The 14,929-nt window shown below is 45.9% G+C and overlaps 2 protein-coding genes across 5 annotated transcripts; one reads left to right on the plus strand and one right to left on the minus strand.

The window, feature by feature from the left end:
• Positions 1-1,410: 1,410 nt before the first annotated feature.
• TRIM72 (tripartite motif containing 72) lies at positions 1,411-14,514 on the minus strand. The gene is made up of 6 exons (XM_027859091.1): positions 14,046-14,514; positions 7,622-7,717; positions 7,181-7,411; positions 6,334-6,356; positions 5,657-5,775; positions 1,411-2,132 (listed from the first exon to the last, which is right to left on the minus strand). Exons 1-6 carry the CDS (start codon positions 14,505-14,507, stop codon positions 1,564-1,566), a joined length of 1,500 nt encoding a protein of 499 aa, XP_027714892.1. The 5' UTR covers positions 14,508-14,514; the 3' UTR covers positions 1,411-1,563.
• On the plus strand, positions 9,074-11,980 carry PYDC1 (pyrin domain containing 1). 4 transcript variants are annotated; one of them, XM_027859095.1, is made up of 3 exons: positions 9,074-9,401; positions 9,572-10,304; positions 11,668-11,980. In XM_027859095.1, the coding sequence occupies exon 2, from the start codon at positions 9,653-9,655 to the stop codon at positions 9,920-9,922; it is 270 nt and encodes an 89-aa protein (XP_027714896.1). In that variant the 5' UTR covers positions 9,074-9,401; positions 9,572-9,652; the 3' UTR covers positions 9,923-10,304; positions 11,668-11,980. The 4 variants fall into 4 exon arrangements, with proteins under 4 accessions (XP_027714896.1, XP_027714897.1, XP_027714898.1 ...); XM_027859096.1 differs by having other exon boundaries at positions 9,074-9,397; XM_027859097.1 differs by lacking the exon at positions 9,074-9,401 and having other exon boundaries at positions 9,443-9,926; positions 10,254-10,304.
• Positions 14,515-14,929: the final 415 nt, after the last annotated feature.

Genomic DNA, 14,929 nt, shown 5'->3' on the forward strand with positions numbered 1-14,929 from the left:
GGGAATGCTTTGGCTCAAGTGGATAATTTTTCCATATGTGAATCCCCCTCCCATGTGACCATTTTTCCATTTTTAGACTTGCAACTTTAGCTAGTCTAGTTTTTCTTCAAGACAAATTGCAGCTATGGGTGTTTTCAATAGTTGGGTTTTTTTTTTTATTTAAGTGAGTAGTTTAGATGAACTTTATGTTGTCTATTTTTAAAAATTTAGATGTAGTAAAAAAAAAAAACCTATATTTTCTAAACCCTGGTTTGAAACCAAGGAACCATCCATCATTCTTCAGCCTCATTTCCCCATTTGATTAGTCGGTAAGTCTTGTCAGTTTCTCCTTCACAATATTTTTCATCTTTCCACTCATTCAAGATCTCCTCATCTCTCATTTAGACAATTGCAACAGACTCCTAATTTCCCCATATTGTATCTTTTTTTTCTAATCCATCCAATACACAGCTACCAAATTAATTTTCCTAAACTGATCAAGTCACTCCTCAGCTCAAGAAACTCCAGTAGCTCCCTATTGCCTGTAGCATAAAATACAAACTCTTCTGCTTAGTATGCAAAGTCCTTCACAATCTGGTTCAAGTTGACCTTTCCAGATTTACTGTATCTTACTCTTCTTCATTCACCCTTTGTTCCAGGTAAACTAATGTACTTGTTGTCCCCTGCAGGGGACACTCCATTTCCCATATCTGTGGCTTGTATCTGGAATGCTTTCTCTCCTAACCTTCATCTTCTGGAAACCCTATTCCTTCAAGGCTCAGTTCTGGTCATCTCCTACAGAAGGTCCATACTGATTCCCCCTCCCCAACCCCAGTAAATAGTGCCCAATTCCCCAGAAAATATTTTGGATGAACTTTGTATATATTTGTCCTTGTACATGTAACCTTGTCCCAGCCCCCCACCTCCCATTAGAATATAAACCTCTTGAGGGCGGGGACTATTTCATTTATGTCTTTGCAACCCCAGGTACCTAGCACTGTGCCTGACCTGTAGCGTGTTCTATTATTGTTGAATGAATGAATGAAATGGCGATCATGGTAGTAGAAAAAGTAGATTAACTGGGAGGCCAGGGTGTTAGAAAGGTCATTAGCATCAATATCAAAGTCACCAAGGATGATGGTAGGGTGATACCTCAGACTATGGAGAGGTAGTCTGGGCTTTAGCCCCTGGATTTGTTTTCAGTTCCCCAACCTTTGAAGCTACAGGAAGGAGAGGAAAACCAAGGGGCAAGAGTGAGAGGTGAGTATGAGTAGTCGAGATAGAAGCAGGACGAGGATCTTTGTTTCCTCCCCCCCATTCAGATAAGACCCCTTCAACTCAGCCCGAGGCAAATCCATTCCGCTGTCAAATTCACTTCTCATCCCCCTTCCAGAAATCCAGACACTGGACGAGTCAGAAACTTCGGTCTCTTTTATTAACCAGGACTTCCAAACCTTAGAACTGCTCACTCACTCCTCCTACCTTATCCCGACTGGCACGCAGTAAGTACTGAATAAAACGCTTGCTGACTGACTAGCAGACTGCCCCCACGATCCGTCCCCTCCTCCTCCTCCGGATCTGTCCTCACTGCTCCCCTTCTGGCCCGAGCAGCATTAGGGGCTGTATATTCTTGCCCTTGTCGTGCCAGCAGACGTCGAAGAAAGGGTAGACGGGGCCAGGCAGACGCTCGTGAAAGGAGTAAAGAGGGACCAGGTTGTCTGGGTCGCTGGAATCGTAGAAGCTGAAGACTCCGTCCTGGAAGCTGAGATAGAGGCCGATCCTCGAGGCTCGCCCATCCACCTTGAGCACCTTGGGCTCCTTGCTCTCCACGTGGGCCTCGTACACCTTTCCTTCTCGCAGCCCCAGCATCCAGAAGCCCTGAGAGGGGATGGGGTGCAGCTTGCCCCGACGGTTGACCTCGGCGGAGATCAGCCCCAGTCCCCAGCGGGGTTTGTCGCCCACCTCCACCTCCCAGTAATGCTCGCCCTCCGACAGCTGCTGCTTGGCTACCAGAGCCACCGCTTTGTCGAACTGCTGCGGGTCATCCCCTGCCGGCGGCGCTTTCTGCTCCACGCACTCCACCCGCCGTCCGGATGGGGATACCAGCAGGCTGGGATGGGCAGTGGCTGGGTCAAAGGTGAGACCTGCCGGGGCTGCAAAGGGAACGAGAAAGAGAGCCGAGTGAGCAGGAGAAAGTCTCTCTGAGCCTCCCCCCAGCTATCCCCTTCCTCTGAGTGTCCAATTTATAAAATGAGTTTGGATTAGTAAGATTCTTTCCAGATCTATGTCCTATGATTTTGTTTTATAGAATCATAGATCTGGAATGTACCTTAGAAATCACTGAAGCCATCCACTTCTCCATCCTACCTGCAACAATCCCTCCTTTACCCCACCCCCCACTTTACCCAAGAAGGTAAATGCAGCTAGTATGGAAACCTGAAGGACAACTATAAAAATCATGAGAGTATTCTGATCTAAGGACCTCTGGGGACAGTGACTGAACCAGAGAAAGATAGTTCCTTCTCCTCCCCCTCCCCCAATAAATGCTTGTTGATTGATTCAGGAGCATCTGAATGTTAATTTTGCTTCAGAAACTTGCTGTGTAACCTAGGGCAAATTACATAAGCTCTATAAACCTTAGCTTCCTGCCTGTTACATGGGGATAATAATAGAACCTACTTCACTGGTTTATTGTGAGGATCAAGTGAAATAGAGACAAGGACCAAACCTATGATTTCATTGATATAACTTATGTTACATTACATTGTTGTATTATATTAAATCATATTATGTTATGTTATATTATTATTATTATTATATTCCCTTATAAGGGAACTCTGAGATGAGGAAACTCCTCTACCAATACAGTTTACCACTTTATCTTCAACTAAATCTTAGAGAGCTGCCTAGATCACTGAGAGATTAAGTGACTTGACTAGAGTCATTCAGTTAGTATGTTTCAGAGGCAGGACTAGAACAGAGGTCTTCCTGGCTTTCAGGTCTGTTCTTTAGACCATGCACAATGACATCTCTCCCAAGCCTGGAGTATTTGCATAAGACCCTCCTCACTGGTGGAGAGAATGCTGACTTGCCACTGAAGAGACCTTCTCCTTCTTTTGTGCTTCAAGAAAGGACACTCATGCTTCCACATTCTCTTTGAAGAGTGGTTGGAGGGTGGAGGGAGGGCAGAAAGAACAAACTCTGGACATCAGAGGCATGTTGAGGACACAGATTTCCCCTATACGTCTGCCTTCCAAAATCTAATTTCTCTCCCCAGAGTCTCTTCCTGAAAAATTCTGGAACCATTGGTGTCCTCTCTCAAAGCAGGAAGGAACAAGGTCTCTCCATATTTAGTCATTTTTTTTAGTTGTGTGATCCCATCTAGAGTTTTCTTGGCAAAGATACTGGAGTGGTCTGCCATTTCCTTCTCCAGCTCATTTTACAGATGAGGAAACTGAGGCAAACAGGGCTAAGTGACTTCCTGACTCCTGGCCTGGCACTCCATCTACTGCACCACCTCACTGCCTTATATAGATAGATCAAGTCTTGGTACCTGAGTTACATAAAATTCTTTGAAAAACTTAAAGTATTGTATAAATATGAGCAATTATTACTATTATCTGTCGCTTTAATTGTTGGAAAATTTTTCCATGTATTGAAATCTAGGAGGAGTATCTGAGTTGGGCATTAGAGGGGTGGATAGGATTATTTTTTAGTGGAAATAGCATGGGCTTATTATAGGTGAAGAACTTTGGTATTTGGGGGATAATAATCGTCCTTGTCATCATCATCATCATCATCATCATCATCATTGATTGCATTTATATAACACTTTAAGGTTTGCAATATGCTTTACATATCTTGTCTCATATGCACCTCACAACAATCCTGGGAGGTAAGGGCTATTTGTTATCTCCATTTTACAGATGAGGAAACTGAGACAGACAGTGGTTAAATGTTGAGCTCAAGGTCATATCTATCAAAACTATGAAGGAAGATTTGAACACAGGTCTTCCTAACTCCAGGTCTAGACCTTTGGCCACTCTACTATCTAGCTGCCCAAAAGATCCGTGAGATCTGTGTGGCTACTCTCTCAAGGATGCTCACCTTTTTTCTTCCATGCCTTGTGGGTTTATGTGATTCTTATCCTTGTTCCCAGTAAATTTCTTTAGAGCAGGGATTTTTAACTTTTTTTTATTGTAGTGAACCCTTTTGGCAGTCTGGAGATGCACTGACTGTTCTCTATGCCTGGAATTCTCTCCCATTTAACTTCCCTGGCTTCCTTTAAGTCCCAGCTAAAATCCCATCTTCTCCAAGAAGCCATTTCCAGATCTCCTTAATGCTAGTGCCTTGCTTCTGTGATCACCTCCAACTTAGCCTGTATATAGCTTCCTTGTGCATAGTTGTTTGTACATTGTACATTTCCCATTATACTGTAAGATTCTTGAGAGCAGGGACTGACTCTTGCCTTTTTATCCACAACACTTAGCATAGTTCCTGGCATATAACAGATGCTTAATAAATGGTTATTATCTGACCTATGGACCTCTTAGGATAAAGCTTTTTAAATGAATAAACAAAATATATAAGATTACAAAGGAAACTTGTTGTATTGAAATAGTTGTAAATTAAAAACAAAAACAAAAATAGTTCACATAACTCCTTGCTCTGGAGGCTTTACTCAATAAACGGGAGGCTTTCTTTTTCTCTTGGTACCTCAGGGATGCCAGTGTGGTTCTCAGGCTGTTGTCTCCCATCCTTAATACATGACCATCCTATCTCCTTTCCAGTCATACACTTTCTTGATAATTTCCCTTCTGTCACTGGAGTTAGAATTAGTAATGTGCTACAGATACTGTTGTGCAACTTGTGTATTTTCATTACCTTTTGGGTTGTTTTTTGGAAATCACAGCATGTTGTGATATGTAATAATGTAGCTTCAGTGGGAGAATGTTGTTGCACAAAAGATAGGTTTTCATAGTTGGGGGCAGTTCAGGACCAATTAAAAGCACTACAAAGTTTCCTCAGTGTGACCCTGCAGTTCTGGGTTGGAATGGACCTGATTCATCATCTATCTGCAGTGTCTAGGATATACAGCTTGATAGATTAATTTGGCCAGCTGCCCCTCCAGTTGCCTGCCATAGTCTAGGCTACACGAGTCTGTCATTCATTTTGTTTTTCTAATTTCTCTGACATTGCTGTAGATTTCACTGAAAAAACTTCTGGGGCAATAAAAGAATAAAAATTTCTTTAATGAATGTGTTTCTTCCTTCTAGACTGGCAGCACAAGGCATCGGGCTCCTGTCAGGATATGGGCATCATAAAAGGGTAAATGGCACAAAAAGAGGAGGGAGCCCTTTGGACAAACTTTGAATATCTTCTTGATTTTACTTGGAACCACCCAGCTAACTTTAGCCCTTGATTCCTGACTGCTTTGTATTTTTTTTTTCCTAATTGCTTTAGGTATAGTCCCCAGACAGACTCTGAGTCCCCAGAAGGTAGTTACCAGGGTTTATCTTCTTATCTTGTTTCTCCTATAGTGTCTAGCACATGACTGGGCACAAGGTAGGGACTCAGTAAAAATTTAGTGACGAATTGGAATGGATTGAGAAGCTGCAGGTAAGAGGTCAGTTTGAAGATTGCACTGGTATCCCTGAAACTAGCCAGTTGTCCATACCTGGCATCAGAGCCCGGAACATCTTCCTCCAGACCTGGAATTTGAAGTCATGAGAGATAATGGGCAACTGGATGTCCAATCTAGCAGCTGGGGGTGACTCTGCCAGGATCTTCTGCAACCTGAGGAGATGCCAAGAGTAGAGGGAAATGGAATGTGCAGAATTGGAGTTTGCAGAGGCTGAGGTAAGGGCCTGAGCTTTCCAGGCATGGAAGGGGAAGGCCAGGGACCAGAAGATAAATGCCACATTTTATTGACATTGTAAGACAAGTAGCAGCATGCATGGGACTGGATACGCTGAGTGCTCCAGAAGCCCAGGTGAGTCAGGACTGGTGGTCTAGGCAATATGATACAAGTGCTATCTAGCAAAAAAGATGCTGGAAAGGGACCCAGGTTTCAGAAGGAATTGTGTCAGGGTAAATTCAGCAGTTGTGAGCTTGCATCTGTGTGTGTGGGAAATGCAAGGAAAATGATGATCCTCCAGGTGAAGGTGTTTATAGACATGTAAAAGTTGAGAAGCTCATACTGAGCAAAAGGTACTCTAAGTATGTTAAGGGTGTTTCAATAAACTTCATCGGAAACTATATATATGAAAGCAGGGAGCCCATCAGTGAGTGATGGAAGGGACTAGACTTTTCAGGAAGAACAACCAGACCTTGCTTGCCCTGGGTAAGTCTCACCTGCTGATCACCAGGCAGTATTTCTAGAGAGAGAGAATGAGAGAAAAGACACAGAAAGGTGAATTAGAAACTAAAAGACAATAGGGAAGGAGCAGGTAAAGGAAGGATCAGCTGATAAGAAGATCTGTAAATACTGCTTTTCTTGCTTCTATCCCCTTATACGTCTGAGAGTCAAAGGTGAGGCAGAAGGGAGCTGGGCCAAGATCAGCAGGGCCCAGGAGAGAGAGAGCCAAAGAGCTTAAGGAAATATGGGAGATCAGGGGCAGCTAGGTGGTGCAGTGTGGGGCAGATAGGTGGTGCAGTGGCTAGGGCACTGGCCCTGAAGTCAGGAGGACCTGAGTTCAAGTCCAGCCTCAGACCAAACATTTGTCACTAGCTGTGTAACCCTGGGCAAGTCACTTAACCCCAATTGCCTTAAAAACAAACAAACAAAAAAGAAAATATGGGAGATCAAAAAGGAATTTATAGGATAATTAGAAGAAATTAGGACAGCTCAGTTGTAGGAGTAACAGTGAGGGACTAGATGGAGTCAGGAAACTTGGGATCAGTCCATTTCTGCAATTTAGTGCCTGGCATGTAGTAACCAATTCATAAATGCTTTTTCCCCATGCATTTATTCACTAGTTATGTGACCATGGCCAAGGCACTTCTCCATTTTGGGTCTCAGTTTCCCTATTTGTAAAATGAGGGAATTGTATTAAATAATGTCTAAGGTCTCTTCCAACTCTAACATTATATAAATCTAGGATATTTTATGATTTTGAGGATCCAGAAGACTGAGGGGTTGGAAAATAGCTTATAAGGGAAGAAGGAGGGGAGGATCTGGGAAGTTTGGGACAGCTCTCACCCTGAGGAATTCCGTTTGGGGCTGATCAGTGACTTCATCCAACACCTTCTCCATCTGCTGAAGCTGATCAAGGTAGGAAGTGACAATTCTGCGTTCAGTCTTCAGGGCTTCCCCTGCCTCTTCGGTCACTCGCTCTGCCTCTTTGCTCAGGGAAGACTCCAGTGCTATCAGAAAGGCCCGTATCACACCAAGCTGCTCCCCCACAGCCCGCTGGAACTGCCGTACTGTCTCCTGGGAGGTGAGGAATGGGGGAGGAGCATTGAGGAGGATGAGGCCCCCAGACTTCAGCTCTCTCCCCCAAATCCCAGGTGTCTAGTACCAGGAGCTCCCTCCAGAATGCAAACCCTTCTCACACTATTTATAGGTATCTGTCCCCCAGCCATTAGCTCACCTCCTTAGATGATTCCCTGGGAACCCCATGTTCTCTAAGCTCTCACTCACCTCCACCTCAGCCAGTTGCCGATCCAACAGGGCTACAGTCTTCTCTTTGCGCATGCAGGCCTCCTGTAGCTGCAGCCTCTGTTGTGGGAGTTGCTTCTGTGGAAAGGGAAGAGAAGTGGAGATGCTCAGGTAAAAGAGAAGTATCAAGATAAGACCAAGGGGAATCACAGGTAATGATGGAGCTACCTCCATTCTCCTTGAAAGGAAGGAGACATATATCCTGCCTTCAGCCCTTGTCCTCTGTTACGCTGCTTCAATGCCTAGCTCAAAGCCCACCTCCTTTGTGAAGCCTTCCTGGTTGGCAGTGATTGTTCGCTTGTGCCTTGTATCTCCATGGCACACGAGAAAGAACTGCAGCTTCGGGGCGGGGGGGGGGGGGGGGAAGGGCGTGCTGAACTAACTTGCCCAGGGACATAAAGCACTTGGATGGACCCAGGTCTTCTCATGCCAAGTCCAGTGCTGTTTTCTCAGCATCAAGCTCAATAACGGAATATGGGGAAATTATGCATTCTGATCACAAGAGGGCGCCCCCCCCATAGGGTTTGGGACCAACTTGAGGATCTGGGAAGGGACCTGAGGGAGGAGACTTTGCCACACAATCTCTCCTCACACATACATACTTATACACTGCTTATATACTTATATAAACCCTTATATACTGCTTCCTGTCTATAACACCCAGCATTTACCTAACACCTCCCTGGTATTGAGAGTTACCCTTGCATAAGTGTCATGGGATCAATTTACTGGAAAGTCATGCCAGGACAGTAAATTTCTGAACCTCCTTATCAGCTCAGTATAGATCAACCAATAGATATCAATTGCTTCCTCATCTTATGCTTGCCCTCCCTTCCCCAAATTGATTCTCATCCTGCCACTCATGCCCAGTCCTATTCACCTCCCAGCCTAACCTTGATAGCTAAAGTAGAAACTGGGAGAAAGTTGGGCAGAGAAGTATGTATGTGTGAGGAGAGAGGTGTGGCAAAATCCGCTCTCTCAGGTCCCCTTCCAGATTCTCAACTTGGTCCCAAACCCTATGGGGGGGGGGGGACGCCGTCTCGTGGTCAGCGTGCATAATTTCCCCATATTCCATTATTAAGTTTGGTGCTGAGGACCTGAGTCCATCCCAGTGCTTTATGTCCCTGGGCAAGTTAGTTCAGCCCCCTGAAGCTGCAGTTCTTCCTCATGTATCGTAGAGACACTATTCACACAAGCTTTTTCACAGAGCTGTTGGGAGGAAAGCGCTTCTGCCAGGTACAACGTATGAAGCTGAGCTAAAATTGGTCCCATCCTTAAATAATATGTATTGAATGCTGGCCATGCACTATGCCTGGTTCTCGTCTATGTTTTGAGGGGCACTATAATGAAAACTAATCCTGTCCTTACCTCTTGAGAGTCAGGGTGTAGTACTGGACTGAGGAGATCAGCCAGTCTAGAAGCTCAGACTATGTGTGGGATACTGTGCTAAGTGCTAAAACATACCAAAAAGCAAAAACAAAACATGCAAAGAAAGGCAAAAGATAGTCCTTGCTCACAGAGCGTTCACAGTCGAAAGGACTCCAGGATGTCGAATTTAGAGCCAGAGGACCTGCTGCCACTTACTCTGTGTGCCCTGAGGCACACACAGTTTCCTCATCTGCTGGACTAGACTCTGGGGTCCCTTCCATTTCTAAATCTTTGATCCTAAGGTTCCCACTTCCAGGTGGCTCCTGGACTTAACCTTGAGCAGAGGAGGAGACAGCTAGATCGAGACGGGGAAAGGAAAGAGGCGCGAGAGTAGGTAAACCCTCCCACTCTCCCAGGAGTGTCCGGAAGCCAACTCGTCCAGAACCCCATTTTAGAAATCTCCTGATCCCTTCATCCCCTAGACCTCGGCATCCTCCCCCGGGAACTTCCTCTTTCACGCTGACGTTGTCTTCTTCTCACTCCTCCTCTTCCTCCTCCTCCTAGTTTCCCGGTCCTGGGGTGCCTGTCCCGTGCACAGCAGGCAAGATTGCAGACTGACTGTCTGACCACAAAGTCTGGGGAGCCATGCCTGGAGGCCGGGACCTCATCCTGACGGCTTTGGACAACCTGACCGAAGATGAGTTCAAGAGGTTCAAAAGCAAATTGCTGACAGTGCCCCTGCGGGACGGCTTCAACCGCATCCCCCGGGGGATCTTGCACGACTTGGACCGCTTGGACCTCACCGACAGGATCATCAGTTATTACCTAGAGGACTACGGGACAGAGCTGACTGTGCAGGTGCTCCTGGACATCGGCATGCGGGAGGAGGCTGTGAGACTCCAGCAAGCAGCATGATCTGGTGACGCTCCGGACCCAGGGCCTCCGTCTGTTCCCCATGCCCCTTATTCTTTTTGTGTCTGAGAACTGAGACCTTAACCTTGACCCATCCCGTACCTTCCTCCTAACTAGAACCTGTGTCCTGACCCCAGCTTCCTGCCCCCAACCGCCTGGCCCCCGCAGTTACACTCCATTTCTGTCTCTCAAACCGTCCCCTAACACACCCAACTTGGCTAGACAAGCAGTGCAGCCAGCTGGGAGAAGTCTTCTAAGACCCAGAAGGAATTCCATCTTGAGGGGACTGAAGGATAAAGAGTCACCTCCTTCACATTCCCCTCTCTCATTACAGCCTGAGGCTCAGCACTGACCGAGAGGAGCACTTCTGGGAAACTCCCATCAAGTAAGTGATGGGAAAAGTGGTGTGAAAAGTGCCTACTGAGTTCCGCGGGGCATAATGTGGGAGATAGGAGAAGAGGAAGATCAGTCTGGCACTTTTTGGCGCTCACAATAAGAGCTGAGACATCTAGGCGGAGAATGATGCCAAGGTGGCGCATTGGCATTTGTGTGATATTGGAAGGTGGGCTGTACTGGCCCGTGATGAGGTGATTCAGAACTGGAGGGAACAGTTCGGCTGATTAGCTGGATCCAATTAGGGAAGGTTCCTCGGGGAGGCAAAGCTGGGGCTAAGCTGCATGCATGTTGGGAGAATACCAGGCACATGGCACTTCCCTGAGCCTGATCTTACTGGAAGAGGAAGTTTCTTTGGGAGGAGTGGTATGTGGAACATACCTTAATAATGAATGATAATAACCACTCCCATTTATATAGCACTTCAAGTCTGAAAAACACCCCACTCACAACAATACCATGAGTTGGGTAGTGCAACTGTTATCTCCATTTTATAGATAAAGAAACTGAGGCTTAAGGCACACAGCTAGTGAGGATCTGAGGCAATATTTGAACCCAGGTTGTCCCATGCTCTGTCTACTCTATTTGCTGCCATGGGAGGGCAGGGGCAGAGTATGGAAGGCTTTGAAGGCCAGCCTGAATAAGCACTTTAGACTTTATTCTGGAGACAGTGGGGAGCCCTTAAAGGTTTTTAAACAGGAAGTGCTATGTTGGCTCAAGGGGGAGGGGGAAGGGAAGGAGGGGAGCAGAATTTTGCAGATGGAGAACCCAGCGGAGACTTTTGCCATAGTTTAGGCAGGAGGTGATGAGGATTAGTGCTAAGGTAGTGGTGGTGAGCATGGAGAGAAGCGGACAGATGTAATATGGAAATAGAATCAACAAGAATTGGTAACAGACAAGATGGAAAGAATTATCTCTCCTAGTCAAAGACTCCAAGGGATAGAGAAACAAGAAAATATCCCCACTTTTTGTGTGACAGTCAGCATTCTATTCTTAGTTTATTAATTTATTTATTTTTAGTTTTCAACACTCATTTCCGAAAGATTTTGAATTCCAAATTTTCTCCCATCTTACCCCTTCCCCCACCCTAAGACAGCTTGCATTCTGAGTACCCCTTCCCCTAATCTTCCCTCCCTTCTATCATCCCCCTGCTCTTTTATTCCTTTCCCCCCTGTTTCGCTTTAGAGTAAGATGGATTTCCACACCCAGTTGAGTGTGTATGTTATTCCCTCCTTAAACCTAGTCCAATGAGAATAAGATTCACTCATTCCCTCTCACCAGCATTCTATTCTGTTACTGCTTCCCCAACTATCTACCTTCTCACCTGGTCTCTCTTATTTCCCCTTTCCCCCCAGGACTATATACATCATGGACCAGGGCTGATTGAACTTATCATTGGACTCATGGAAGTAGGCAAATGAATCCTAATTGAAGACATCACCAAGCCTAATTTGAAGAAGTTCTTCAGTTTTATGGAGGCATGGGGCTTCATCTGCCAGAACCCAGGGCAGTCTTTCTATCACTGAAACTAAGGGACCTCTTACTGTTCCCTGACCCTCCTCTGGCTCCATCTCTTCCCACAAAGTCAACTTCTGTGCCAAGCATCTGGCCTGTCCCCCAACCTCACCCACTTGTACCTATATTTTAATATATTCAAATTCACTAAAATCTGACTGCCTCAGTGCTTATTTACAGATATATTCACATATAGTTGACGTGAGTATATCTCATCGTTTGCATTTATGTGTGTACACAGCATGTGGACTACACAGGGACACTTTTTTTTTTAGGCAATTGGGGTTAAGTGACTTGCCCAGGGTCACACAGCTAGTAAGTGACAAGTGTTTGGTCTGAAGCTGGATTTGAACTCAGGTCCTCCTGACTTCAGGGCCGGTGCTCCATCCACTGTGCCACCTAGCTGCCCCCCTCCTTTTTTTTCGGACAAAGATAAGGTTTATTAGAACATCCATCATATTGGGCAGACTTTTAAGGAGTCTGAACATCAGTGAACTATTGGCTAGATTATAAGAATCTAAGCAGTGGCTAGATTTTAAGAATCTAAGCCTTTGACTAGATTATAAGAATCTAAGCACATAGGGATACATTCTTGCATGTGTATGTGCTATCCCCTCCTCATCTATGAGGGTGCATTATCTCTGCTGTGCCTGCCCTACCATAGCATACAGGTTTAACCAGAAAACATCTTCCTATGTATATGATCCCAAGATATGCTTCTTTGAAAATGTGCCAAGGTTGACACCTGGAGCCTCACCCCTTTGCCCCTTCCACCTACACCCAACCCCACCTTCCAACAGCCATGCCTCTGACATGAATTCTCCAGCCCCCAACACATTCCTCTCTCCATAGAAAACTTCTGTTTGTGTATGTATGGAGGCAGAGAATTTAAATTTAGCACAGAGACTCCTTGATAAAGTTGACTTTTCCTAAACCCAGCTTGAAGCACAACTCTGACTAGAAGAGGAGAGAGGAAGCACTTTACGGTTATCTGCACCAGGAGAGACTTCAGAGATTTTTAAAGTGTTTCCCCTCTGCCATGAAGGACATGGGGGAGGAGGAAGGCATAATTCAGGGTTTTCCTGGGGTTCACAATAAGAGCTCAGACACAGAGAAATTCTTGTGCCAAGTCAAACTCTCTCAACCTCTTAAAACTTTTTGCCCAGGATTTTCTACCTAACATTCTTCCCCTTTTCCCTTCCTATTCCACCGAGAAGAACACTCTCAATTTGTCCCTAGTACTACATTCCTTTTTGTAAGTTGAGGAATATATAAGTTTTATTGAACTAAGTAATTTGAGGGATTTTGTTCAGTTGTTTCAGTCTTGTCCAACTCTTCATGACCCCATTTTTGGGTTTTCTTGGCAAAGATACTGGCGTGGTTTGTCATTTCCTTCTCCAGCTCATTTTATAGATGAGGAAACTGAGGCAAACACAGTGAAGTGACTTGCCCAGAGTCACACAGCTAGTAAGTGTCTAAAGCTGGATTTGAACTCAGGTCTTTCTGACTTCAGGTCTGTTGCTCTATCCACTGTGATACCAGTTGCCCAAGTATTTTGAGGAATACATAAGCTCTGTTCCTCAAACTCAGATACAAAACTACTTCTTAATAAGCTGGCAATTCCTATGGCATTTACCCAAATGCCCAACTTCTTATAATTGCCACAATGGCCCTGACGTTGAATCCCAGTGCTTATGCTGTCAGACTCTTTTCTCTTTTCTCTAACTTTGACCATAGCTCCATCTTCTACCCCCCTCTCTAATCAGAACCCTATTCTTGTTCAAGTCATTTCCTGGTCTCCAACAAGGATAGGTCTTGTGATTCATTGGGGTTAGGAGTGGGGGAGGGTAAAAAGGTAAAATACTTTACCCCAAATCCTGAAGGTTAGTCAGATACTCAGACCCTGTTCTCTATTATGCTCTCTGACCTTGTCATCTTCCCAACACACTCTCTATTCTCCCCCCATCTCCAGGTCAGCCCTTGGGCAATGTCTCCAAGCTCAAACCCCAGCCACCCTCCCAAAATGAAAACTGCCCCCTAGATTCCAGGACCTGCTGGCAAATATGCCACATCCAAAGGCCTGTGGGAATACTCCCCTGTGTACCCACTCCAAAGTCCCTAGGGCAAATACTTCCCTCTGGACCAACCCTAAGGTGGTAGGAGAAGGGCAGGGCTAGGGATGGGATCTTGGGCCAGAGCCCTCACTGGAACCAGTTACCTTCATCCTCTGGTGGGCCTCAGCAGCAGTGACCACACTGTGACCTCGGTGCTTGCCCAGAGAGGCACACACTCCGCATATCAGTGCCCGGTCCTGCTCACAGTAGACACTCAGGGGGTCTAGATGTTCCTCACAATGGCCCTGTGGCACCTGAGCCAGGCTCTCCACTAACCGTGCCAGCTGTTGGTTGGTACTGAGCCCATCGGGTTTTGTGGGTGCCTGGCAGGAAGGGCAGAGCACAGTCCCAGCCTGAGGATCCGGAACCAGGCGAAGCAGGCAATTGCGGCAGAAGCTGTGGCCACACTCAGCTGTGATGGGTGCATCAAAGAGCTTGAGGCAGAGCGGGCAGGACAGATCCTGGTACATGCCCTGCATCAGGGCAGGAGCACCCGACATGATGGGACCTGGGGGCAGGTAAAGAAGGAAAGGGTCAGAGGTGCTTCTTGAGACACCCACCAGCATTTTTTGAGTAACCAATTAAGACCCAAGCATCCTTATCTTCCAGTTCAGACCCAGACAGCCCCATCTTGCCCCCTCTCCCTTTTAATCAGTGGATAAAACACTGGGTCTAGATCCAGGAAGAACTGAGTTCAAATCTGCATACAGTGTGATCCTGAGCAAGTCACTTAACTTCTTCCTCAGTTTCCTCAACTGTAAAATGGGGATAATAATAGCATTAACCTCCCAGAGTTGTTGTGAAGATCAAATGAGATATTTGTAAAGCACCTAGCACAGTGTGTAAGCCACGGCAGTGGCTTAATAAATGCCCGTTTCCTTCTTTCCTTTCTATACTCCCATCTCCTCAGCTCAGACTGGTGTATACTCATTCCCCCATCCTATATTCAGGTGTTCTATCCCTCCAGCTAGGACCTAGGTGTTCCCAC

This window comes from Vombatus ursinus, unplaced genomic scaffold, assembly GCF_900497805.2.
Source record: "Vombatus ursinus unplaced genomic scaffold, bare-nosed wombat genome assembly UNPS02014158.1, whole genome shotgun sequence".
In the NCBI taxonomy this organism is placed as follows: domain Eukaryota; kingdom Metazoa; phylum Chordata; class Mammalia; order Diprotodontia; family Vombatidae; genus Vombatus; species Vombatus ursinus.